This window comes from Chlamydotis macqueenii, chromosome 13 (genome assembly GCF_036417535.1).
Source record: "Chlamydotis macqueenii isolate bChlMac1 chromosome 13, bChlMac1.mat, whole genome shotgun sequence".
NCBI lineage: Eukaryota > Metazoa > Chordata > Aves > Otidiformes > Otididae > Chlamydotis > Chlamydotis macqueenii.
In genome coordinates this window covers 1,149,089-1,173,458 of record NC_141568.1, presented here as the reverse complement: position 1 = coordinate 1,173,458, position 24,370 = coordinate 1,149,089, and the positions used below count along the sequence as shown (strand labels likewise).

The window sequence follows — 24,370 nt, the reverse complement described above, 5'->3', positions numbered from 1 at the left end:
ATCAGTGCCTGTCCTTAGCCTGTGTGCAGAGTTCGTTTGGGAGTAAATCTTACTTTGATTTTGAATTTGGGGCATCTGAATTCTAGACGGGGCTGTCTGCCTCGCCTTGAAACTTGAACTGCACCTGGAATGAAGTTGCTCTTTAATCAGATGGAGAAATCATTTGGTTTCTTATTCTGTGGCCTGAAAGGATTCGGTATAAGCTTCAGTAATTCAGTTAAGTTATTTACTGCCACTGAAGTAAAAAAGGTGCTTTTGGAGGTGTGGTAGCAAGGAAGGGATTATATTGTTTAGAGTAAATTTAAGTACTCCTTGCCCTGCAAGTATTTCAAGGCATGAATACAATAGCAAAGGAATTCATTTAGGAAGATTTCTACTTTTCAGCACCTGAGCCAAGGAGTCTGCAGGCTTTATTTGTATTGAATTCAGCTTTTAGACATAGAGGAAAGACAGCTGAAATACTCTTGGCGTTTGAAACAAACACTTTATGAAGTGGGATACCTGTTAGCTGTTGAAGAAACTCGGAGAACAAGTGTTTTTTCCCTCTTAGGAGTCCAGTAAGGAAAGCCAATTTAACTGAGGCGAAGAGATCTCCAAGTACGTGTGGCTTTTGAGAAGCTGGTCACAGCAGACTGTAGTAGCTCGGGTTTTCCGGCAGTGAGGTGGGGCAGGCGTAGACGAGGGGTGTTGGGATCCCCGGAAGCTCTGGCAGGTACACTGTATCCATCCAGGTAGGATCGTTATCTGCACGCTTGCCAATTAGCCCATGAACTCTGACCCTCAGTGGACTTATCTTCTGTTGCATTGTCTGTCCTTGAGTCAATGTCAAGCTTAGCATATACGAGGTGCTCCACAGTTCAACTGGAGATACGAAGCTGAAGATGTGAATGAGTGGGATAGACGAGGAAAGCCGTGAATGGTGGAACGCAGATAAACAGGCTGTGCTTATTTATTATTTTTCATGACTTCAGAGATAGAAGACACTCAACGCAATAACCAGGCATTCATTTCCAACAAAAGACACATTTTTTTTCTTCTTTTTTTTTTTTTTTCCGTACACCATTTAATTGTGGAAGCAATTGACAGATGTTGTGGGTGGTAAAAGCAGAAATGAGTCAAGAAGGTGTTAGATTTGTAGAGGATATAAAGCCTGTAAGCTAGGGAGTCAGTCTGTAGCCAATTTTCAGAATTTGGAAGGTATTCTAGGAGAAATACACTTCTAAACTTACTAATTTTTGTAAACCTTTTATGTATTAGTTTGTTGCTATCAGATAATAAATATGGGCTAATCAATATTTAGTTTGATTTGTTACGACCGTTGTTAAGTTTTACATACCTTGACAGTTCCGGGGCAGTTACACCACTGATTCTTCCCTTGCTGCTCTCCCTGCGATCCCAGGGGGGTTGTAGCTCTGTAGCACAGAAAGGAATCTTTTAGCCGCGTTTTGTCATTACGTGGTTGGCTGAGGTTCCCGGTTGTCTCCTGAGAGTCACGTGTGAACATATTTGGAGAAGAACTTGCTTAATAGTTTAAAAACCTGTTCTTCCAAACAACTTGCATCTTTATTTCCTTGAGGAATTCCTCCCGGGGCAGTATTTATCACACAGGTTGGCCTGTGGTTGAGCATGCACCTCATTAGTTGGGTCTGTCTTTATCTGCAGTCGAAGGGCGGCTTGGTGCCTACCAGCAGAACTGTCCGTTAGAAAGAGCAAAGGGCTTGTAAGCGTGGAGCCTGGGAGGGAGCTGTAGCACCTGGTGCTTGACAAAAGCTTGCTTTGAACAAGTGCTGTCCCTAACACACACTTCTGCTGTATCGTTCAGGCTCACTCAAAAGGATTTTATTTATAATCTTCTTTCTCTCTTTCCTCTCCCCGCGGCCCCCCCTCCCTCCCCCCCCCAATTTCCAACATGAGTGTGTTCAGAGTAGCTGCTGTGGGCGCTAAGCGTGACAGAAGGCTGAGCAGACAATCTGGGACTCGTGTGCCGCTCTCCGAGATGTTTGTGGCTGTGTGAAAGGTGTACGAGGTACCCAGGCTGACTGTCATTCCTTTCCATGTTTCTTAGCGCTGTTGTGGTCTTACCTCCTAACATGGGTTCTTGCAGTACCGGAGAGAGAAGCTGGTGAGATCCCAGAGTCTGGGCTCCATCGCTGGCGCCCAGCACGGCTCTGTCGCGTACCTGATCAATCAGTTTGTGAGAAGTTGCGTTACAGATGTCAGACTTTCAGCAGAGCTTTCTTTTAACTGTGCCAAGGAGTACTGTTTGTTAAACATTGCTTCGTGTTTGTTTTTAAAAATTATGTTTATCATCAAACATAGTACTTGAATTGTAAATAGAAACCCAAATGATGGTAGGAAGCAGAAATATTTCTTGGTTTTGGGGATGACGAGAGAAAATACCTTTTAATGTCAGTATCTTACTAAAATGAGTAAAGGGAGGGAGGCCTGGAGATGGTTTGTGGGTTCAAGGCGCTAGACATCACGCTAGGAGTTACTACGACACGTCAAATCTCATGAGCGGAGCCGCTGCAGCCAGGGTTATAATAAAATACTGAATCCGAGAGGCAGCTGCAATGTACTGAAAGTCTGTCTGAACACCTGTACGTTTTTATTCTTCACGTCAAATATTGTGGTATATCCTCAAAGGAAAAAAGAACGTATTTTTTTGTTGTTGCTGGTATTGTATTTCTTGTTCTACAGCAAATGTAAGAGATGGCAAAAATAACCCCATCGAAAAAAAAATTGTACAGACCTTTAAAAGGCTGAGAAACATCGTTCTGAGACAGCAGTGACTGGGGTGTCGGGTGGACTTCCGTGCGCCTGAACTTGGGTGGTGCGTTGCACCCAGGGAGCTGGCAGAGCTGGCTGGAGCGCGGGTCACCTCTGTGCTGCCGGTGAACTTTGATTGTGAACCAATAGCAGTGTTTTAAAGTGGCTGGTAGATGGCCGTTGTTAACGTTCTTCGGTCCTACTGTGCCTGAGCGTTTGAGAAATGAACTCTTTGTAGTGGCAGAAGGGGAGGATGGGGAGAAAAGCAACTGTCCTTAAAATTCAGTTTAGTTCAGAATCACAAAGAAAGCAATTGTTTTAACAACTGTGTATAACACCGTTGGATGGCAAAATGGGGTTGTTTGAATTCCTTAATTGAATTTTCATACCTTTCATATTTGGATTCTTTCCAGACTTAAAAGCTTAGCTCGCTTTCCTGCATGCTGGAGGATCAAAGCCTGGCAACACTGGATTTATTTCTTTTTTAGTTCCTAAGGTGTTGTGAACGTATTATCCTTGTATGTAGAAAAGCCTTTCCACGCTACTGCCGAAGGGTTTAGCTGTTCAGCGGAGCAGTGCCCCGTTCTGTGCACGTCCGTGCGGGTCTCGGCCCCTACTAGCTGTGGTATTTTAGCAGTATCTTTTGAGTTCCTGGGGTTTTGTCTGCCGTTCGCAACCGCACAGGACAGACTCTTCAGCAAGTCGTTACTGGTCCATTTCTTGAAGTGACAATCACTAAATAATGTTGTTCTCTCCTTTTGAGATGTGTAAAATGGGATGCAAACAAGAGGCAGGATTTATACTGTCTGTCTGCGTTTATAAAAGTACTCTTTGAGCTGTGAATGGGGAGGACTGAACCACAGCCAGGAAGGCTTTATTTGATACTTGGACGAGTGCCATAAATAGAATTCAGCTAACACATGCCTTTGTCAGTTGTTGAAATTCAACTTTAAAAGGATTAATTTCTCAGCCCTACCCTGCTGTGCAGAACCCTGAATATTGAGATTAACAGCTTTTCTGAAGGCTGGTGGAATACTGCAGTAACTGATTTTTGTTCAGTTGTGAGTTGCTTGCAAAATTAGCTTTTTAATACTAGCATTTCTGGTACAAATCCTTGTGCTTTTAAAAAAATGCGAGAAACAACTTTCAGCTTTCATTTTTATTTTTAAGTACAAGAAATAATGATATTACAGTTGTGATAAAGTTTTATTGCCTTTGGTTAATAATATATACTGATCATCTTTCTTTAAAACAGAAGCGGCTGTCAGCAAGCTCTTCTCTCTTCCTCACTAAAAGACTACGTTGTGCATTTCCGTGTTGGAGCAGCGGCATTTGCAGGCAGGATCTGGATTTGACAGCGTCCAGCGCTGCATCACCAGCACACAGGGCTCGGATCCTCTGCCGGTTCTTCAGAGCGGAGCTGCACCAACGTTTTAATCGAGTTTTCTAGTCCAGGCAGAACCGTGGCATCTGCCTTTCCCTATGTGCTCATGAATCGTGTTGATTTAGGGTTTGCTGCTTTTGTCTGAAGCCAGAGGGAAGTGGAAGGAAGATTTTGTGTTTGGCTGTGTAAAACATCCTTGTATACACTGCAGTTCCTTTGAAAACCTGCCACTGTTGCTGTAGCCGCAATATAGTTCTGCCAGTGTTGACAGTAACAGGAGCGCTGGCGGGAAGACCTGCTTCCAGCCTTTTACTGAGCGTGGCACGGCAGATGAAGAGGGAGGGAATAGTACTCTGGTTTGTTTCCTCTGGCCTCTCTTTAGAGGTGCTGCTGAAGCGAGGGCACCAGTGCAATGTCGGGAGGCATGACAAGTGTCTCGCTGACATACCTTCATTTTAGAGCTATGTGAAAAATAGCGGTGCAGGTAGTGTTGGGGAGCCTGTTCGGAACAGGTGGATGTGTGCAGGAACAGAAGGAAGGAGTCTGTACGTATTTTAGGTTACCCTGTCAGTTTGAAGTGAGTCGGATATTTAAGCACGTTATTCTGAGATGTACTTAAAGACATGAAACGAAAGCGTTGCTTTAGTGTTACCTAGTGGGTGGAGCACTGGGTATTCGATTCGATTGTGTCCTGCTGACTGGGGAGCCTTCTGAGTTACGTTCTTCCTACGACTCGGTTTCTGTGTTTGCAAAAATAGGAGTCGTCAGACTGACAGCTTTGTAAAACGCTTTAGGGTGTCTGCATCCAGACTGTTAAGCAGCGTATGGTGTCCTTTTGCTCAGCTTCACCAAGCGGAGGCTTTTTCTTGCTCTTTGACTTTTGCCGTGCAGTTATGCAACAAGTATCTTTATGGCTTAGCGGGACTTGGCAGCGTTGGGTTTACGGTTGGACTTGATGATCTTAAAGGTCTTTTCCAACCGAAATGATTCTGTGATTCTCTGAACAGGCACTGCGTTTTATCTGTTCTTCGGTATGCTTGAGTCGGGTCTTCCCTTCTTGCTCGGTCTGAAACTTCAGCCTGTCTTCAGGGCTGCTTGCCTCATTGTCGCTGCTGCTAAGCAACTTCAGCAGACTTAACACAGGCTTGCAGAGATGTTAGGAAATACAGAAACTATGGCGGTCTGTAGTATCTAATAAATCCTCTTGTGGCAGATAAAGAATAAAAGCTGATTTACCCTTTGTTGTCTATTCCTTCCTTCTTTCAAATCTGTTTTGGAACTTTACCACATAAAATCTTCTGTACCATAAGCAGAGCTACCGCTGTCTGCAGTTGTTATAGGTGAGTCTCACTTCTGCAGGTGAGAGTTTGGATTTCCTGTGGAGTACTCAAAAACAGCCAACTAAAACAAAAAAAAAAAAAGAGAAAAACCAAACGATTGCAAAACCCAAACAATGGACCCACCACTGTGGAGCAGAAAGTGCTTTAGTGGTCACAGATGTGTCTGGCCTGTGCCCATCTCAGTCTGCTTCTGCTCTGTTTTCATGCGCTAGGCTCTCTGTCTTTCTTCCAGTTGCCTTTCTCAGACTCTCAAAGCTTCCTCTGTTGAGCTTCTTACTGCGTCCTCGTTATCCAGCTTTGGCTTCCCGTCTGCGCAGTCCTGTTCCTGTGCGCTGCGCCAGCCCCCTCATCAGCGTGCGTTCTCGTGGAGCAGCGGTTCTGAAAATATTCCACTGGCTATGTACAAATTGCTTCATTTGCTCAGAGGTACAGGTGTGTAGTAATGTTTCATTTTGCTAACTCAGAGACAAGAAGCAAGAGACTGTCTGTATTTTCACTGAAGAATTTACTCCTGTGGGTCCTGATGTTACTTCTCTCACTTCAGCCTGGATGAGACGAGAGCGCTCGCTGTGCCGTGTAGGACGGAGTTTCTGTTATACTCGAGGGTGGCCTCCGGTTTCTGAAACGTATCCTGTGTTCTCTCTGCTGTGATAACCAAACTTGTTCAGTGACTGCTTCTCCTGGGGTCTGCAGGAGCTGGCTCTTCCAGGTTCTTCCTGACAGGCAGAATAGTTTGCTTCCAAGTATTCCCACACCCAGGTTTTGTGTACAGAAAAATCCGTGAGGGTCATGACACTTAACATTTTGCAACAAAGCAAGGCTTTGATTAGAAGGTGAATTTGTGGAGCTGGTGTAACACTCCCCCCCCGCTCTCCCCCCCATCATTCTTTCAAAACTCTTTGTGATCTAAGCTATTGTGATGGAGTCGGTGGCATACAATAAACTCCACCACTGAGCTATATTGTTTATCGTAGACACTGGATTTCTGAGTAGAACTTCAGGTTACACAAACAGAGGCCTAGAATTTTCAGGCATAGACTAGATTTTGGTTTTAGCATCCCTTACCCACAGGAGTTTCTGAAAGATACTCAGTTGCATATATAGTTTTGTTAAAATGCAGCTGTCTTTGGAGTGAGGAGTGGCGGTCAGGCCCTTAGTTGATGTTTGGAACCTTGGTAATACAGGTTTAGCCCAAAACTGTGTCTTAACATGGACTGATGGGCATCACAGAATCTTTATACATGTGTGTGCAGGTACTCCTAGCCTGGATTTATGTGCTTAGCTGGGGATGTGGTAGAACAAGGACACCATTATTTTCTCTTTTATAGAGTTTCTTTGATTTGCTGAGCATGTGTGCTCCACTTCTCTTTCCTCACCCACCTCCTGTGTAGGAGAGGCTACTTGCAGGTTCATGTATTCTAATTGTTTTTTAATCTTTGTTCCGTATAAACAACTCTCTTTGCCTGTTTGCTTGCTTGGTTTTTTGATCAGCTTAGAGTACATCATTAGAAGAGATTTCTGCTTGGATGCTGCCAGCTGATTAGAAGAGTACACCAAGGTTTTGTCTAATCTCTGGTGTGACTGTCATGTGCTGCAGCAAGGAAATGGCTTTGGAAGGAGCAGACAAATCTGGATGGGTATTAAAACATGTCGAGGAGACCAGTATCAGTGGGGCTCAAATGGGCAGCTGTTCGGTGCGGAGAGCTTATTAAAAGACAGTGATTAGCTTTCCTGGTGTTCAGGCGGTCGTAGAAGTGGAAAGGGATTTCCCGGATGCACCTACTCTTAAAGGCAAAAAATGCCAGCTGCAGGTGGAAAATGCCCCGTCTCTGCCTCAACTGCAAACAATTTGGCTGGTTCTCCTCATCACCCCTCTACTGATCATGCTCTCCTGCATGATTGCCTTGTGAGCGGGAAGGCTGCTGTTACCGTTTCAGTCTAGATGAAAGGGATGCTGCTGAAGAAGCTCCCAGCATTAGAGGGGGTGAAGTCCCAGGAGCAGATCACCGTGGTGGGACAGACAGACTGGTGGGCCGGGGGAGAGCTGGGGCTGTATCTCAGCAACCTCCTCAGGGCTGGGCCTGGGGAATGACCTGAAGAAGTGGCGTTGAAGTTGGAGCTGGAGCTGCTGCCGGGTTAAGTGCTGTCTGACATCTGTTGTTAAGAGGAAAACTGTAACAAAAAAAAAAAAAAAGAATTTTCCACATCATGGTCAGCCATTGGTTTAGAGGCTGTTAGGTGCAGGGGAAGGATGGCTTCAGCTAAAGTCAGAAGCAATACTTCTTTCCTAGGTTCCTTTTTTGTGTTCTTAACTGTGTGTTGTCAGAAATAACCTGACATTTCCCCACTATTTCAAGCTTATCTGGTTATTCTTCTGAATTTACAGTGATTACTTAAAAGGGAAGGAGGACTACATGCCTAGAAAGCAGAAATGGCTGTCTTACTGCACAGTGCGCTTAGTTCTGTAGCAGGGCTCTGTGGGCCTGGAGCAGGCGACCTTTTCACATGGTGGTGTCAGCCTCCCCCTGTGTTCGTTATGGCCTTGTTTGCTAGTAGGTCTCCACCAAGTTCCTAACTTGGCTTCCATGCCTGGAAGTTCTGTGTGGCGTGGCTTTGCCTCTGGTACAGAATAGCAAAGCGCAGGGAAATCCTTGATATATCTAAAGAATATTCTGTAATGTTTAAGGCGTTTGGTGGCACTGGCAAAATGAGGATGTCTGCACTCATCGTGGATGAGCCTACTGTTGCTTTTAAATGTTGGAAATGGGTATTCTCTGCTGTTTTTTATATCTTCTGCGCTCTCAGCTTCGCCAAGTGCTGAGTTACAAGAAGCTCTTTGATCAACCAACCAGAGGAATCTCAATTAAATTTGCTGGTATGCTAAGAAAGCCTCACAAAAGTTTGAGAAGGACAGGCAAGTTCTTTTGTAACATCATGAACCGGTCCGAGCACAGCACAAGTTAATGAGGCACTAAATTACTAGAAATTAGTTTTTAATCTGTATATCTGAAATTCCTATGTAGGTAAGGAGGACCCCAGTGTCGCTGGTCACAAGGCATGGTGTGTTTCCTTTCATATCATCCTGATGAGAATGGTTTACAAGTGTAAGTGTAGTATTTTTTGTTGGTGGTAATGAGGAAGGCTGGGGTGCTTAGATTCTGCTGCAAGCCCAGGTGCCTGTAATTCAGCCTGGTTAGTCTGCGTGTAGAAGCGTAAAACATTCCTACAGAAGGGACAACTGTGTGTGTGCCAAGGTGAAGTGAGGAAAATGGGAGGAGAAGGAGCACTTATAAATTTCAGTTCGCTGTCACGAACCACCAGCCTTTTGCGCTTGCGCTGTAGTATCATCAGATCAGCTTCACCCAGGTTTCCTACCTTCTCCGAGTCATTTTGCCCAGATCTTTGCTGGGCCTCTCCTCTCTCCCTCAAAGACAGAGCCCCTGCCACGGGCCGCTGGGAGCGATCCAGACACACCTTGGCCCAAGGGTGTATTTTTGTGTGGACTGATGGTAACGCATCCAGCCCTTTCACAGACGGCTCTGTTCATCTCGTCTAATTGTAAATGAGCGAATTTTGGTTGTGTGTAGCAGTTTATTAGGTGAGCATCCCTTCCAGCAGCATTGCAGATCCTTTTCTGTACCTTCAGGATGTGTTGCTGCTCTTGCAGTTTTTTGGGAAAACCGGTGGTGAGCCCCTTTCACCTGAGCCGGGCTGCCAGCTGGGTTCCCGCTGGTAGCCAAGAGTACTGGAGTGCTTACTGCTTGGCTCGGGCGCGCTGGTTTTGATCCGCTGCGTACAGGTGAGTCTGCTATCGTATTACTTGATTATTTTTCATGAATATTTCAATTCTGAATGTTTTGTGCGGTTTCAAGCAGTACGCTAACAAATTCTTGTCCTCCCCAAATTTAAAATTCAGTGGTGTTGGCCTGGTATTTGATGCTGTCCTGGTCGGTATCGCAGTCTGAGAGAGAATTTTCTAAACTGGCAGGAAGATCAAAGTTACAAGCAGCTGATCTCAGATGAGAGATTATAGGGGTAGGATAATCGGATAAAGTGCAATTGAAGAAATTTGACACTTAAAGTACTTTTTGTAAATCTGCCTGTCCCCATGTGTCCTTGATTTCAGGAGCAGAATCTGCGAAGCCTGGGCTCATCTGGTGGGTCTAGTTGAAGGAAGAGATGAGATCTGGAGGTTTACAGTAAATAGGGTGTCTAATAGCTGGTTACACAAACGCGTGTGACAGAGCAGGTGAGGGTTTGTGTTGGAAATGTGTGTGTGCGGCTCTTGGCTGATCGTTTGGTTATTTTGTTTGTGTGTTGGTCCTGTTTGTATTTCATAGGAACAGTGATCCTGAAATGCAAGTTCCTGTCTTCCTCTGTGGAGAAAGAAAATGTGTTTAGGGGAGACGTTGGGTATAAATGGAGCTACTTCTAGCAAAAAACCCAGAAACCTGAGATTAACCAATATATTGGTCAGGGGATTTGAAATCAGCAAGAAGTTAGAAGACACTTTGTGCTACCAGCCAGCCGAAGCTTGACTCAATTCAACACAGCACCCGCTGAAACCAGGAATTCTGTCTGCCTGTATTTATTGTTGATTAGGTAGGAATTCGTAATGATCCTGAATTTTTATTTTGGCCTTCAAACGTAACACTGCATTTACATAACAGCCTTTTATTTTTTGTGGGTGTTTTCCACATGAATGAACCTAGAGCAGAAGATTTAATACACTGGATGTTCATGTGTGCGCGCACAAGTGTGTCAGATACGGCGGTGGAGGTGAGCGGATGGATAGGGGAGGGAGCTTTCGCTGTTTAAATACCATACCGGGTGTGGAGGGAAACGATGTCCTCTGGGGAAGAACTGGTTTCCTTGCAACAGCTCTAAGCTTTCTGGAATTTGTCAGTTTTTACTTTAATGCTATTTATAGTGCAGCATATATAAACATTGGCCTGTGTTTAGGTGAAAACACAAAGTTTCATTTGAAGTCTGAATTGTGCACAGCAAGTTTGCTGCAGAAGGCTTTCTTAAAGGAAGAACTGGGGAGGCAGAGGAGGCGTTGATGGTGCCAGGGCTGTGGTCTCTGGAACCTTCATGGTGCTGCTGGTTCTCCTCTTCCACCGCATCTGTGTTCTCTCGGCTGCACCTCACCGTGACTCCCGAATATCAGTGTTCCCTTCCCTCCTAACAGCTTGCTCCGTCCTCTCTTTCCTACAGCTCCAAGGCTAATGCCAGCTTCATTTCCAAGCGTAGGGCTCATCTTCAGTTTTGGTTGTGGTGTTCAAGTGTATCAGGATAGAGACTGGGTGCCATATTTTAGACTGTATTTCGTGTAGTTTTGTCTTCTATCAATGAAGCATGAAATTAACGATTTGCTCTTAATGGTCTTATGATCTTCGGGAATGTGCTTCAATTCTAACGCTGGCTTTTCCTTCTCTCCCTCTCTTTATTGTGTTGTCAGAATTATTCACAGAGATTATAATCGCGTTTATTGTGGATTACTGCTAAAACTATGTGTTCCCTGGGAGAAAATGTGCTGTGGGAGTTTTGGATCTGAGCATCCCTTTAAAGCAGCAAGCTTGACAGAACCTTCATCGCATTTGAAAGTTAAAAAGAAATTTCTTAAAAAAAGCAAACCCCAGCAACAGACCCAAAGAGAAAAGCTCACTCTTACCTAACAACTTAGCTTTTGGAAATTGGGCTTTGTAATCAACACCAAATACCTTGTGAGTCATGACAGGATTATGATGCTGAGCAGCTCTCTCTTCAAAGAGGGTTTCTTGAGAGACAGCAGAAGGGAATGAAAATGTATGTGTGTATGTATGCAACAGATATATGAAAATGTACAGGTTTCTATACTGGCACACATGCACACAGTGCTGTGTTGTGATCCCTCGTTCCAGGGCCCGTCACCGAACACTTTGCATAACAGAAATACTTGGTGAGTGGCTTCAAGTGCCTTAGGTGTAACAGAATACTGGGCGCGAGCAGAGCTGCGTGTCGGGTGGCCGCAGCAGCCCTGAGGATCGCTGTGACTCCTCCGGAGACAGCAGCCCGCCCGGCTCTGGCTCGAGGACCTGGCTGAGTCGCTTAGGTGGGCTGGCGGGAGGAGTTTTCTGCGGGGTGCACTTTGAGCTGAGATCCCTTCTTGCCAAGGAAACTGAATGGACGTGATTTTCCATACGAGAGGTTGTGAGGGATCCCTTGAGTGGTAATCGCAGCGCAGCAGCTGCTCCAGCCCCATCACCTGCCTGTGGCTGGCTTTTCCACAGATATCAAGTAGGGCAGGACCCCCTTACGTCATAACTGTGTTTTTCTTTGGCTCGTGTTTGTGCTTTTCATTCTTGGGACAAAATTTGAACCTTTAGTTCTTCGGTCTTTGGAAGTAAGACACTAATCCTGAAGAAAATTTGTAGCTCTGCAGAAAATAGACCCACACACATCTTGTGGTTTCCAAACGCCACATTTTATTTGGAGAATTTTTTGACGTATTGATAGCTATGCCAGCAGCCAAGCTAAGAGGAGCCATTCAACATGGAAATAAATAAACATTTTATCTGAGAACTGCTTGGGATTTTGCAGTTCGGAGAAGCTTTCTCAGAATGCAGCATGACAAATAAGAAATGTCTGCAAAATACCCAGCGCTGGCTGCGTTCTGTGCTTGCAGAGCGTGAGGAGGCTTGGGAGCCTGGGTTACACCGGCTTGTTGCTCAAAAGGTGCACACGCACACGTTTCGTTCTTTCGTAGAACTTCCCTGGGCTTTGTGGGTGAGGACTGACTCCGCAGGCTGTGAAAGAAAAAGGAGAGCTGGGGCTGAAAGTCCCCGATAGCGATCAGCGAAGGTACGTTAACGGGGTTCTCGCTCCAGTGCTTCCGTGAATCAAAGCAGGTTTGAACGTAGTGACACCCGTGGAAAAGCTGCATTGTCCCTATAGTGCCAGCGCAGAAGCTGCCTGACAGTGACTATGTGAAGAAGTAATCGGGCTTCTTGGCTTCCCAGTTGTGGATTTTACGCTCCCTGTTGTTAAAGCTGTGACTACGACTGCATAGAGCCTTAAATGGTGTTAGGTCAAATGTGTTCCTTTTTGTGAGGCACACAGTGCACAGCCTCTCTGCTCCTCTTCAGTGGACGCTCTGGCCGGAACGTGACTGGTAGATGCTGAGTTATTTTACCCGGGGCAGAGTAGGTGACGGTTGATCCTCTGGCGCCCTGTTTGTTCCCGCTGTTCTAAGAGCAAATACCTGTTGGATCTCTTTCCCGTGAACTGAGCACTTGTGTTGCACTGGCAGAAGAATATTCAATACAATTAAAAAAAAATTCTCTACTATCTTAATCTTCCTCAGACATTTTGGCTGCTCCACTCAAAAAGAACTAACCTTTTTTGGGAAAAGGAAATGAAGTATAAAATGAGAAGCATCATTGTAACCGTATCTTTAAATAACCCATTTAAAACTGGTCTCACTTACGTCACTGCGAAAGCTGGTTTTATGGTGTTGAAAATCACTAGTTGAGAAGACTGAGAAAGCAGGCTTTAATAGCTGAGGAAAAGGTTAGTTTTAAAAAGAGAACTTGTTTTTGAGGGAAATGCTAATAGGAGCAGCAGTCTGAACAAATGTCTATCCCCTTTTCCTTCTGTACCTTTTAAGGTCTTCAGTAAGCACAAGATTGTTCCAAGGAATAAACACGAATTTACGGTGAGTTGACTTGAGCTGTGTTAAAATATTTCACCCGTACATTGTCTCAGCGTACGGGTGACCCTCATGGAGAACCCCTGCAGAGACTTCTGTGTGGGATTTGGATGGCAACCTCGGACTGCCAGCGTTTTGATTATCAGCTTAAATGTTAAAAAAGTTCTGGTTTTGTTCATTTGTCATGGTACTGAAAAGTTAGTTCTCCAAAAAGTGGATGTAACTGGAAAAAAAACCAAAACCCAAACAAATCTTGCAGCAGCTGGGAAGAAGCTTGAGGGGCTGCGGAGGTGACTCCGGTTGCGCCTCACCGCCAGTTTGCAGCCATTGGTAGCTGCCTGTGACTTTGTGCGTGACGGTCGAGTAGCACCCTGTGGACAGCACTAGAGTTTTCTTGGGCTCCTTAATGCTGTTTTGCGGGGAGAGTATTTGCGCTCTTACCCAGTGCGGTAACTGTTCTGGTTTGTGGCATAACCAGCATTTGGTGTGTGTGAGATTTTTAGGAGTTCCATGTTGCTGGGAGTGTATATAGCTCTGCATTTACCTAGAGTGTGTTTCGTTTATTACAGGGCCTAAGGTGGATACAGCTTTTTAGTTAACGGCTCTATGGGTTTGCAGTTAAATTATTTTTACCGAAGAAATGCTGTACGAGGATATTTGATTGTCACATGATTTGCTGTACACGCTGTCCGCTCCTTCCTTCTAAATGAGTACAGTTTCCTTGGAGGTTCATGAATTAGTTCTTTGAACAAATTTGTGTCCTTTTGTTTTGGTCTTCAGAACGTCTGTCTGCTTGGTGGCGTCACTTGCTTGGTTTCTGCAATAACTGTATTCCATCATGTTAGAATCTCCAATTGCTCAATGTAGCTTTTCCAGAAGGTTCTGAAAAAGTTGGGTTGTAGTTCGTATCTTTCAGACAGAAACGTTCTTTCTTTTCTCTCACAGAACATGAATAAACTTTTGACTAAATCCCTTTTGTCTTCCCTCTGTTCAACAGAGTCTGTCTATGACCTTCTCCCGAAGGGGCTGCAGTTACCACCTTCCAGAGAAACACCTGTAGCATCCATGAGCCAAACAAGCGGTGGCGAGGCAGGTTCGCCGCCTCCGGCTGTAGTCGCTGCTGGTAAGCACTCATTTCTTCCGTTGCGTTGTTAAGGTCTGTGGCATTCTGGCCAACATGAACAGTGCTGGCAAAGTTTTGATTATAGAAAAAGAGCTTGTGGAGAAGTGAGAGTTCATTCTAGGAGAATTTAGGTAACATAAATGGAACTAAACTGGGTGATCTAAATTATCAGGTGTTCTGTGTTAATGGTTGCCGTATTTCTTATCTCTGTCTCTTCATAAGTTGTCTGTGTTGCTGTTCTGTTATTACGCAGCACAGACCTGTTCGCTCCTAGAATGCACTCTGCCTTCAGAGGTAATCAATGCCGATTTGGAACTAAGGCACAATGCTGACTGACTGTAAAAGAACGAATTCTAGCTAGGATAGAAAATGGAATAGGAGATTACATTTTGGGCCACGAAGCTTTTACCAAACTGTGAGGGCGCAGAAAGGTCATGTTTTCCTTTGAGACCCGAGGAAGCTTAGTATTTAAACTCCATTCACACACAGCTCTACATTGTAATGTCTCACAAAATTCTCAGATACACGAGAATACAGTTTATGTCGGGATGGCACATTTATAAACTTACAAGTTTAAATTAGTTATTTTTCTAATTGACAGCATATAAAAATGAGGCATGACCTTTTTATCTTCTTCTTTATCTTACTGCCAGTCATGTTTTAAACTTTTAGTCTAAAGTGTCTGTCATTGATCTTCACTAAATGTAAGAGAGTGGAGACTTGAGGGCAAAGTTCTGATTTGTGAGGGTGGTCGTAGTGCTGGTTTGCATCTGGAATTCTTGGCAGTAACTTCTGTATATTAGTAAATGTCTGTGCAATGAGGAAAAAAGGGAAATTATCATGCTCGTAATTGATGCATCTTTCTTCATTGGATAAATTTTTTTTTCGTAATTTGATCCCCATATTTCTTACAAGGTCATGTTCCGCTTTCCTAATTGGCCTTAAATTGTTCCTTGAGAAAAATGTATCTATTTAAGGTGAGGATTCAGATAGCTGCATTATTCTTTTATTCTCTCTGAGTTCATATACATTAAATGTTTGTGTGAGAATGTTTCCCAGGTTTGCATGGTGGTAGGAATCCTGGTCAGAAGCGGAGGGGATTGTAGATGTGTCAGAGAAACTTTACAGCACTGCTCACCATTCATGTTTTGCCAGACCTCTTCTGAGAGAACCTGTGGATTTAACTGTGCACAGCGGAACTCCAGTCATTGAAAGAATTTGATGCTTTCATTTGTTATATTGAAAAGATTTGATATTTTGTATCACTTCTTAAAAAAAATTTGGGCATATGTTTTTAATATCAAGGTAGTTAATGATCGGTTTGGTTCAGGGACACAGCGGCAAGCAAATCCTGCAGAAACACGTATCTTAAAAACAAGCGAACCAACCAATCCCACAAACCCTGTTACACTCTAAATCCACAGGTAGACATGAACTGCTAATTAATTCTGTATCTAACAGAAAAGACTTAAAAACTTGAATGGAACTAAATGTCTGTTACCTTCAGGTATTTAGTGTCTGCTAACAGCCAGTCCGGTTCCTGTGAAAAAACCCTATGAGTGTGTTACCTGCGTTTGGGTTAAACTGCAGCACAACTTTCTTGAGTGAAAAACTTCCAAAAAAAGTAGTGTCGAGGTTTTTTTGTTAGCACTGAAAGGAGACCTACTCCTTCAGCTGAGAACACTCCTCAGTGTCAGAGAGCGTAGCTTCACAAGGATTTCAGGCTGATACTGCTGCCGAAGAGCTTTTCAGGTGTGCGCTCGGAGCAAGGGCCCGCTCCGGGTTCCAGCCATCCCGCGTGGGTCACTGCGGGGCTGCCCCAGTGCTTTGGCGGCACAGGGAAAGAGGCAGGCAGCAGAGGTGTCTGTCAGGCTGTGCTGGTTCAAGTTGCTGACGGAGCTGTGGCTTTGGAGCCCTTGTGATGAGCCAGTTAAGTTTCTGAGTGCTTTTAAAATCAGGGTCAGAAGTATTAAGCACAAACAACTGCAGTTCTCCAAGCTGTTAAAAATGTTCTTTAAAAAAACCTAATCAGGCAAACAAAAAAACCCAAAGAGAGCAAAGACTGCTTTTGTTTTCATTGCTTATGTCGCTGTCCGCCGCAGCGAGGGCAAGCACAACTGAGCCGTGGTCTTTTCTAAGCACACAGTTGTGGTGAGCAGGGTAACTCCGCGGTGAGTTGTGCCGTGGACACGTGTGAGGAGAGGTGAGCCCCAGCCCAAAGCTGTGTGCGCAGCTGCCGCTGCCTCAGGGAGCGAGCGTGTGACCGCAGGCGTCGGGGAAGGCTCAGCCTCAGTGTTTTGGCCGGTGAGTGATGTCAGATAGACAGTTTAGTGTAACATTTAGTGGGGTTTTTGTTTGGTTTTGGTTTTCTCCTGTCCTCCACCGCATCCTTTACAAAAAATAACATGCTGCTTAGAGAAGTGTTTACCTTTGTGTTCCCAAACTATAGGGACAGAGCAGAAAGCTGAAAAGAACCGTCCCTGCTCCTCCCTCTGACGTTGGGAGGTAAGATATAGAGAGATATATGAAAATACATATCTAAGATATATTATGACCCAAGGGTGGACGGATGATTGGGTATTTCTGCTAAGTCTGAGGCAGACTTCCCTTTAAAGCTGCGGACGAGCTGTTAGGAACAGAGGAAGGAAACTGAAATGTCTACAAAAGTTGTAGATGGGGGTACAAGGAGAGGTGCATTTACTCCTCGCTGTGGATCTTCGTGGATTTTTTATGGTCGCAGTCCCCCCTGCCACGAGTTCTTGCTGTGCAGTGGCTGGTGAGGATCCCTCCTCTAAGCCGCCTTGAGCTCAGCCCTTCTGAGCTGGTGTGGGTACCCGCAGCACGCAGCTGCCTCGGCGCAGGAGCGTTCTCCGGGGTTCTCAGTTGGCTTCCCAATTCCGGGAGCACTTTTGCTTTTCATTGAGGTTAGCTGTGTGTTTCTTCTGCCCCCGAATCTCTGCACTTCTAAAGAGAATAGGGCACGAGTGCTTCAGCTGCATTGTTGCTGTAGCTGTACTGTGTTTCTGGATAAGAGTGTATTGTGCTTTACTATTTTCTTTAATTGTTTTAGGATTGTTACAGTGTCTTTGAAAAGTTACTGTGACGTTTTCAGGCCCTGTCACCCAGCCTCTTGTAGTAATGGGAAGTCTGCCTGGGCTGGGCTCTGATTTCCTGACAGGAAAATAAGAGAAAAGCAAGCGTGGGCTTGTGCCTATATGCTTATACAGGAGAACATAAATATATATTTTACATTTCTGTTTGAAAAGACCACGACTGACTATTCGTTTACATATGTCAAGTCATTAATAGTGGACCATGGGCACATTTTGAAGGAGCTGACACTGTACAGGTGACATGGTGAGGAGGAAAGGTGACTTTGGCAACCTAGTGTTCCTCTGTCGCAAATCTTTCCCTTGTTTTGTGTAAGTCTCTGTTGGGGTTTTTTTATTATTATTTTTTTTATTTTTATGTCAGCTCTTACTTGCTTTAAAACCTCACTTTTTTTTTTGGGAAACGATAGGGAAGAAGTGATGGTTCAGTCTCCACAGTGCTGAAGGTTAGTCCCATTTACCCTTGTGTTTGAAAGGAAGGGCTGATTGAAGTGCTGCTCGCACGCTGTGTGTAGAGGTCGGTCGTGGGGATGATTACTCTCCATAACGAGAGGATTTCCTTACAGGGAATGATCTGAAGGGGTGAGAGCTTTTTACTATTCCTGTTATAGCTGACACAGTTTGTTCTCTGCTTCCCAAAACACAGACTAAGGTAGTGTCTGGCTGAAATTCAGCTTACTTGAGACTCTTCCGTCAGTCACTTTGCTGGGGAGTTTTGTTCCGTACAAGTCACACTGTAGGTGAGAAGTATCTTTTGCTGCAGTTAACTTATCTGGGTTTTTTTTGAGGAGCAGGATGGGCTGTTTTTAGCAGTAATGAACTCGCAGGGGCAGACTTCTAGTTCTTCCTTTTGGAAATTTGTTTTGTGATTTACAGAACAGTTTTAAGAGTATTAAAATGGAGTGTTTCTGATTGGATTTTCATTCATTTGTTGATAAATGTGTATCTCATTCATTGATCCAGACAAACGAGGTATTGCCCACTCCAACAGGCAAGTGTAATTTGATAGAACTCTAGGATTTTGAGCTGCAGTCTTCACAACCTCAGCTGCTAACTCAAGCTCCTAGTCCTGTTATTCTTCTGGAAAGCGGAAGGGAGGAAAAGGATCTGGTTTTACCGCTAGGAACTGTTCTCTGTGCTTGCTGTTTGAATTACAAGTGTCTTTGCTTGGGGAGCAGGAAAAGGAGGATTTTTTCTGGTGCAGGACCGTAAACATATTAAATAGTAATCATCTTCTAGGCTCTTGAAATGCATGAGGGTGTCATGCTGAGAAATGTCATTGTATGCTGTGCCTGGAGGTTTCTTCTGTGAAATACATGTGCCTGAATCTTCAATAACATGTTCTGCACAGGATTTTTAAGCTCCAGTTGCAATGAGGGACACTTGATTCTTCTCAGTTGATTCTTAAAGGTTGAACATTTTTTTTGTGTTCCTCAAGACACCTTGAGCAAGTGCTTCGAATTCCTACAATTAATATTGCTAATTTAAGTCCTTTCTTAAATATGTCTTTCTAGCTGGTAGGTCAGCACCTCATTCTTGTCTGTTGGGGGTGATTCAGGAGTGTTATCGACCATGTACTTTAAACAAGTGTTGCATTTTCATCTTTTGTCTCCAGTAACAGAAATGCTCAAACCTTCTCAAGCTCAGAGAAGAAAACCGTTACAGAACCTTCCTTCTCTGCTTATCCTCTGTCGGTTCTTTCTGTCGCAGATCTTGGGATGAGTGTCTTCAGCTGCTGCTGATCTCTGAAGCTGCTCTCCGTTTTCCGCAGAGGCGGATAGATCTCTTTCCATATTTTCTGTATTGCTCCCAGGATAGTATTTCCTGCATCATTTACGTTCTGACAGTTTCCAGTTCTTACATCAAACTGACCTCTCCACAAAAAGAGTGATGTTCTCGCTCTGACAAAGGGGGAACGGATTTTATGCCACTGATACGTATTTAGTGAACTCTTTGCGTTCTTCGTATTGGGATACAATTAATCTGCGATGTGTTTTATTTTTCTGGCTCACAAATATCTTTGTTCCTATTCTGGGAAAATGTTTGGTAAACGATAGAAGTTTTCCCTTTTTGTGGTCATGCCAATTTCGTGCTCCTTTTCAATTACAGGGACAAACTGCTTGTCCCAAACAGGAGTAATTGGCTTTTTTTTTGGTCAGAGTTGCTATTGAAATATTTGAATATTTGAATCTGTGAGGTAGAGACTGGATGCTAAGGGGTGTGGGTCATATTTTCCACTGATAAGGCTTTTTCATCTTCCTCAAGCTACAGATTCTAATAAGGCTTCAGAATGGAGATGCAGGGTTTTTCTTTTGTTTTGTGGGGGTTTTTTTCTGAGTAGCAAGAGTCAGGTTTCTTAATTTTTATTTTTAATGAAAATATTGTGTCAATTTATCATCCTTCCTGGTGTCATTAGTCAGTTTTTCCTGTTGATATAGAAATAATTACCAGAAATTTCAAAGGGGATATCAGTGCCGCTACTAATTCTGTCATCCTGGGCTCATAATTACATGATGTAAACAAATTATCAGAAAAAAAAAAGATTCTTCTTTGTAGTTGGTCTCCAGTGCCTGTGAAAACTTCCATTGCTTTGTAGGCTTTTCCCTTCCTCTTCCCACCGCCCTCCCAGCTGGAAATGCCTTCCTGTAATTTCCTAGGAGGATGTCTTCCAGGGATTTGTCTGCGGTGTGCTTGCTTCAGTCATGTGTCAGATACTTCTTTCTTACAGAATTAATTTGAACCAGGTCCTAACGCTCTTCAAAAATGCGCCCTCCTGGTGCTTATTTTCAGTTTATTTTCAGTCTTCCTGAATCTCACGTAGTCTGTAAACCCCATTTTCCAGAACGAGTCAGTCAAATACAAACTGTTTCTTCATTCTGAGAGTTTTTTTTTACTGGCAAATTGTTGCATCAAGTGACTCCTGTTCTTATATCAAAAAGACTTGAGAATTACTTTGTGACAAGAGAGTTCCCTGTTCCTTGATGAATAATGAAAAACCAAGGCAGTGAAGGGTGAAGAGAGTCTCATTGTACTGTCGTGGGGGTGCATTCTACGGCAGGAGCATCGAAGGCTTCGTGAAGGCCAAGAGGAGTTCTTAATTTCTTAGAAAAAAACCCAGCCGTGTATCTAAAGAACCCAAGAGTCTGCTGAGCGGAAGAGCTCTTTGTCAGATCGGTGGGCAGTCGCGCGTTCAGGGCAGCGGCTGTGGAGGGAGCCGAGGAGGTGGCGGCTGGAGCTTGAGGAGAGCAGCTGGGGCTCCTAGAGTTCTGACTTGCTGGCGCGCAGCGGTTGCTGCTCTTAGTGGGCAGGGTCCAAGATGTGTGTTGGCCACTAACAAAAGTCCTGCTTGGACACCTAAACTCGAGTGTTAATTTAATAACGGCTGTCGGTTGTAACAAAACCGCGTTGATTGACGTATTTACCCGAAGTACAATGCACTGCGTGGGTCAGCATGTGAATGTAAGGGGGATTTACACTGTGGGGCTTGTGTACATTAAATTAACCTGCCTATCTTGAATCTGAGTGTTTTTAATAACTGGTGAATTGGATTGCTTTATTATATTTGCTGGGATGCTAGTTTTTTTCTCTATTAATACACTTAACTTGCATTCTAGCTTCGCCATTCAGAGACAGGCATCGAGTGGTGGGTTGTGTGACAGTGTCTGTCAATAGTGAAGACAAATAGTGCCAGAGACACTTAACCCATCCAATCTCACCCAGGGTATAGGTCGGTCTTGTTTTCAGACTTCTTCATAAGTCTCTTTTCTTTCTTTCTTTTTTTTCTTTTTCTTTTTTTTTTTTGTTTTATTTCTAAATAGTGGATTGATACTGATTTGAAACTAAACTTTTTGGCAAAGTTTTTGACATTACATCAGTAATACAAGAAGAAGAAAAGTAGAACCCCAAGTTTGGCATGTGAGGTGTTGAAAGCGGGTTTGCAGCCACTTTGTCAGTTCTGGTTTTACCTTTAAAACTTTTGGCAACACAAAGGTTGATGGTGGAAATTTTGCACATGGTATCCTTCCGGATTTCTTATCAAATTGTTCTTCTGTGTCCAGTTTGTCAAATAAACCAATTAATGTACAAAAGTATTATCAAGAACAAACACAGCGTGTTAGATGAATTAACAAATTTAATAAACAGATATATTTAATATATGGAGCTTATACACCACTAAACCTCATGCTAAAACGGAATGAGTTTTCATTTTTGACAGTTGTTTTCCGAACATAGCGCAGGGGATGGCAGAGGGTGCAGGCTGGGTTCTGAGAAAAGGCGAGTTCTTTACTGGCGCTTTGCTAGTCCTGGCTGTTCACGCACCGGTGGCTGAAAAACCTCTAAACCCAAAAATATCTCCAGTTTATTTGCGTTTGCAATCTTAGGCTTTCCAATCTGGAAAATTGCTTGCTTAGCACTCGAGCTGCAATTAAAAAAAAAAAAAAAAGTCATCAGGACGCTATTTATTTCTTTTTGTGGACTTGGTAATCCTTGTTGTATTGAAGGATCTCTTTGGAAAGAATGGACAAGGATTTTGGGATTGGCTCCACATAAGTGTTACCTAAAGATAATACTTTCTCAACGCCAAGTAGTGATTTTTTTTTTTTTTCTTCTGCCTTTCAGACCTTTTTTTTAGAGGCTGAATGCCTTGTTTGACTCCACAAGATAACAGGATGTAGACATACATGTCATTGCCTTAGTTGTAACTCAGGAGGTAATAAATGTTCTTTGTGCAGTGCTTTATGTTACTGAACAGGAAAAGACTGCACTGATTTGCTCCTGGGGATGCTCTTTGCTCTGTGCTCCCTCAGCCCCTGGTACGACACTAGCCCGTGATTTTTAGCAGCATGCCCTTGTGCCACATGCGTGCGGCGTCCCCTCTGCCGCTGCCTGCTTTTTGGCTGCTGTTTGTTTTCAGAAAAACCTGAGTTACACGGTCTCTTGGTTGTGAATGTAGTTCTGTTCACTGCCCGGAGGTGAGGTGCGTGCTCAGGAGCTGTCGGCACCTTTAGACTTTCTGGGAAGCAAATGTACAAATGACCGGTGCCGTGAACAGCTGGAATTTCTCTGGCATCAGGGCTTCCTAGGAGCAGTGTGGAGTACTGGGTTATCCTGACTTGCGTTCTGAACTCCAGCACTGGCTTAGTTAGCTCTGGCTTATTTTCTGTCTTCCGTTTACACATCACAGAGCTGCTTGTTGTTGATGTGTAAATCGTGATGTCCAGAGCAGAACCAGAACTTCCTTATGCTGGACTGTCTGATATTCTGCCTCTTGTAGAGGGGAAGAAAAAGCTTGCAGGGCAGGCAACAAATTCTAAATGACTTATTTCAGCTACCTTACATTTTCCAATAGTGGCAATGAATGGGTTCAGGAGGTTTAGTTCCAGCAGTGAAGTGATTAAAGTTGCTCTAATGTGGAAGTAGTTTTTATTAATAAATAGACCAAAGGAAAAAAAAAACAGCTTGTGATGCTGGTGCACATTTCATTTATAATGCTGTGGCTGCATACTTGCCATAACATGCACTTGGCTTCTATTCAGTGTTGTTGCTCTGAAAAGAATTTTTGTTTCGAGGCTGTGTTAAAATATATCCAATCTTACGTCTCCAGTGTACATACTCCTCTAAACTATGTACTTGTCACTGCAAGCGCTGTTAAACTGCACACGGAAGAGCCGCCTGTAACAGTTCCCGTTAACGTGTGTCTAAAAGTCACCTCAAATAAAAGAAACGCTTAAACCGGGCGAGGCGTGTGTGTGTTTGCACTCTTCACTTGCAGACCGGTGCCCAGCTGTCCCCCCACACGGAATCTGCGCTGGCTGCATTTTGTTTCCTACCTGCACGGTGGGAAAAATGTTCCTCAAGCCAGGAAATGCAAAATGCTCAGTGCTCTCGCCTTTTGAAGCAGTACCAGTCAGGTTTGAATTACTGAAAACTTGAGAGCTTAACTTCAGTAACTTAAAATGTTGCTAAAGCAATGACTACTTTATCCCCCAAAATAGAATTTGGGGGGATACTAGAACTAGCTGTTCTAGTATAGCCAGTTTATTTCATTGGCTGTAATAGCTGTCATACTTTCTTACGTATTTGAAATTACTGTCATAGAGAAGACGCTGGCCTGTAGGTGCTTTAAAACACGTGGGTGTTTATGGATGGTAATGGCATTAATTGAGAACAGCTACGGCTAACGAGAGAGGTTTTCTTGCCGTTACTGTTTAGCTTGGTACTGTTCGATACTGTCATCCTATTGTTACACAGGGATGTCTCTGCTAAGTGGAGGAGAGTATAACCGATTCATAAGGGACAGTATTTCTTTCCTTTTTCAGTGTATAAAGGAAAAGTCATGTACACATATTCACACGCATCCCTGCTTTGTAACTTCTAGGAAAAAAGCCTGGAGGAGAAAGTGTTTTGGATAGCAGTAGTGATAGCGACTTCAACTGCAGAATGCTGCACCCAAAAATAGTGATACCCTTACCAGCTCTTTTTGCTTTATACCAAAAAGTGTTTTGTTTAGTGATTTATTTATTTTTTTTTTTCCCCTAGGAAAGTGAGGGAAAAGTCCAATTGTTGCATTTGTGGACAGGATATGCGTTGCACCGTTTGATAAGCAGGGTACGATCGGTGTTTGGCATACCTGTTCCTGCTCCAGACCTGCGTACGCATTGTCACATCAAGTTTTTCCTACAGACCTTTTAAAAGCCTTTCTGAAACATTCCCAGTACTTGCTGCTAAAAGAGAAATCTTTGATATTAATCTATTGGAGGAAGAGTCTTCCAATTCCGGAGCCCTGCTGCCTGGTTCCATGTACATCATTAATTTGTTGTGGACAGGCAGACGTGAGATGCGTTGTACTGCGCGTGATACCCAGTTCATCCGTTAAAGGAAGAACTGGTTTTGAACGGGGGAGATGCCGCTCTGCAGCAATCCGGCTGCTGTGTGCTCCGCGTGTTCTGCTTG

At 43.9% G+C, this 24,370-nt stretch overlaps 1 protein-coding gene across 3 annotated transcripts in view; it reads left to right on the top strand.

Annotated features, from left to right (window-relative positions):
• NFAT5 (nuclear factor of activated T cells 5) overlaps positions 1-24,370 on the top strand; it is a 68,555-nt gene that overhangs the window by 7,815 nt on the left and 36,370 nt on the right. For 2 of the 3 annotated variants that reach the window (XM_086758472.1, XM_086758473.1), the window contains exon 2: positions 14,181-14,306. In XM_086758472.1, the coding sequence (XP_086614598.1) occupies positions 14,249-14,306 (58 nt within the window). In that variant the 5' untranslated portion in view covers positions 14,181-14,248. Of the gene's footprint in view, positions 1-14,179; positions 14,307-24,370 lie in introns of those variants that run through there. The other variant, XM_086758471.1, reaches the window with a different exon arrangement.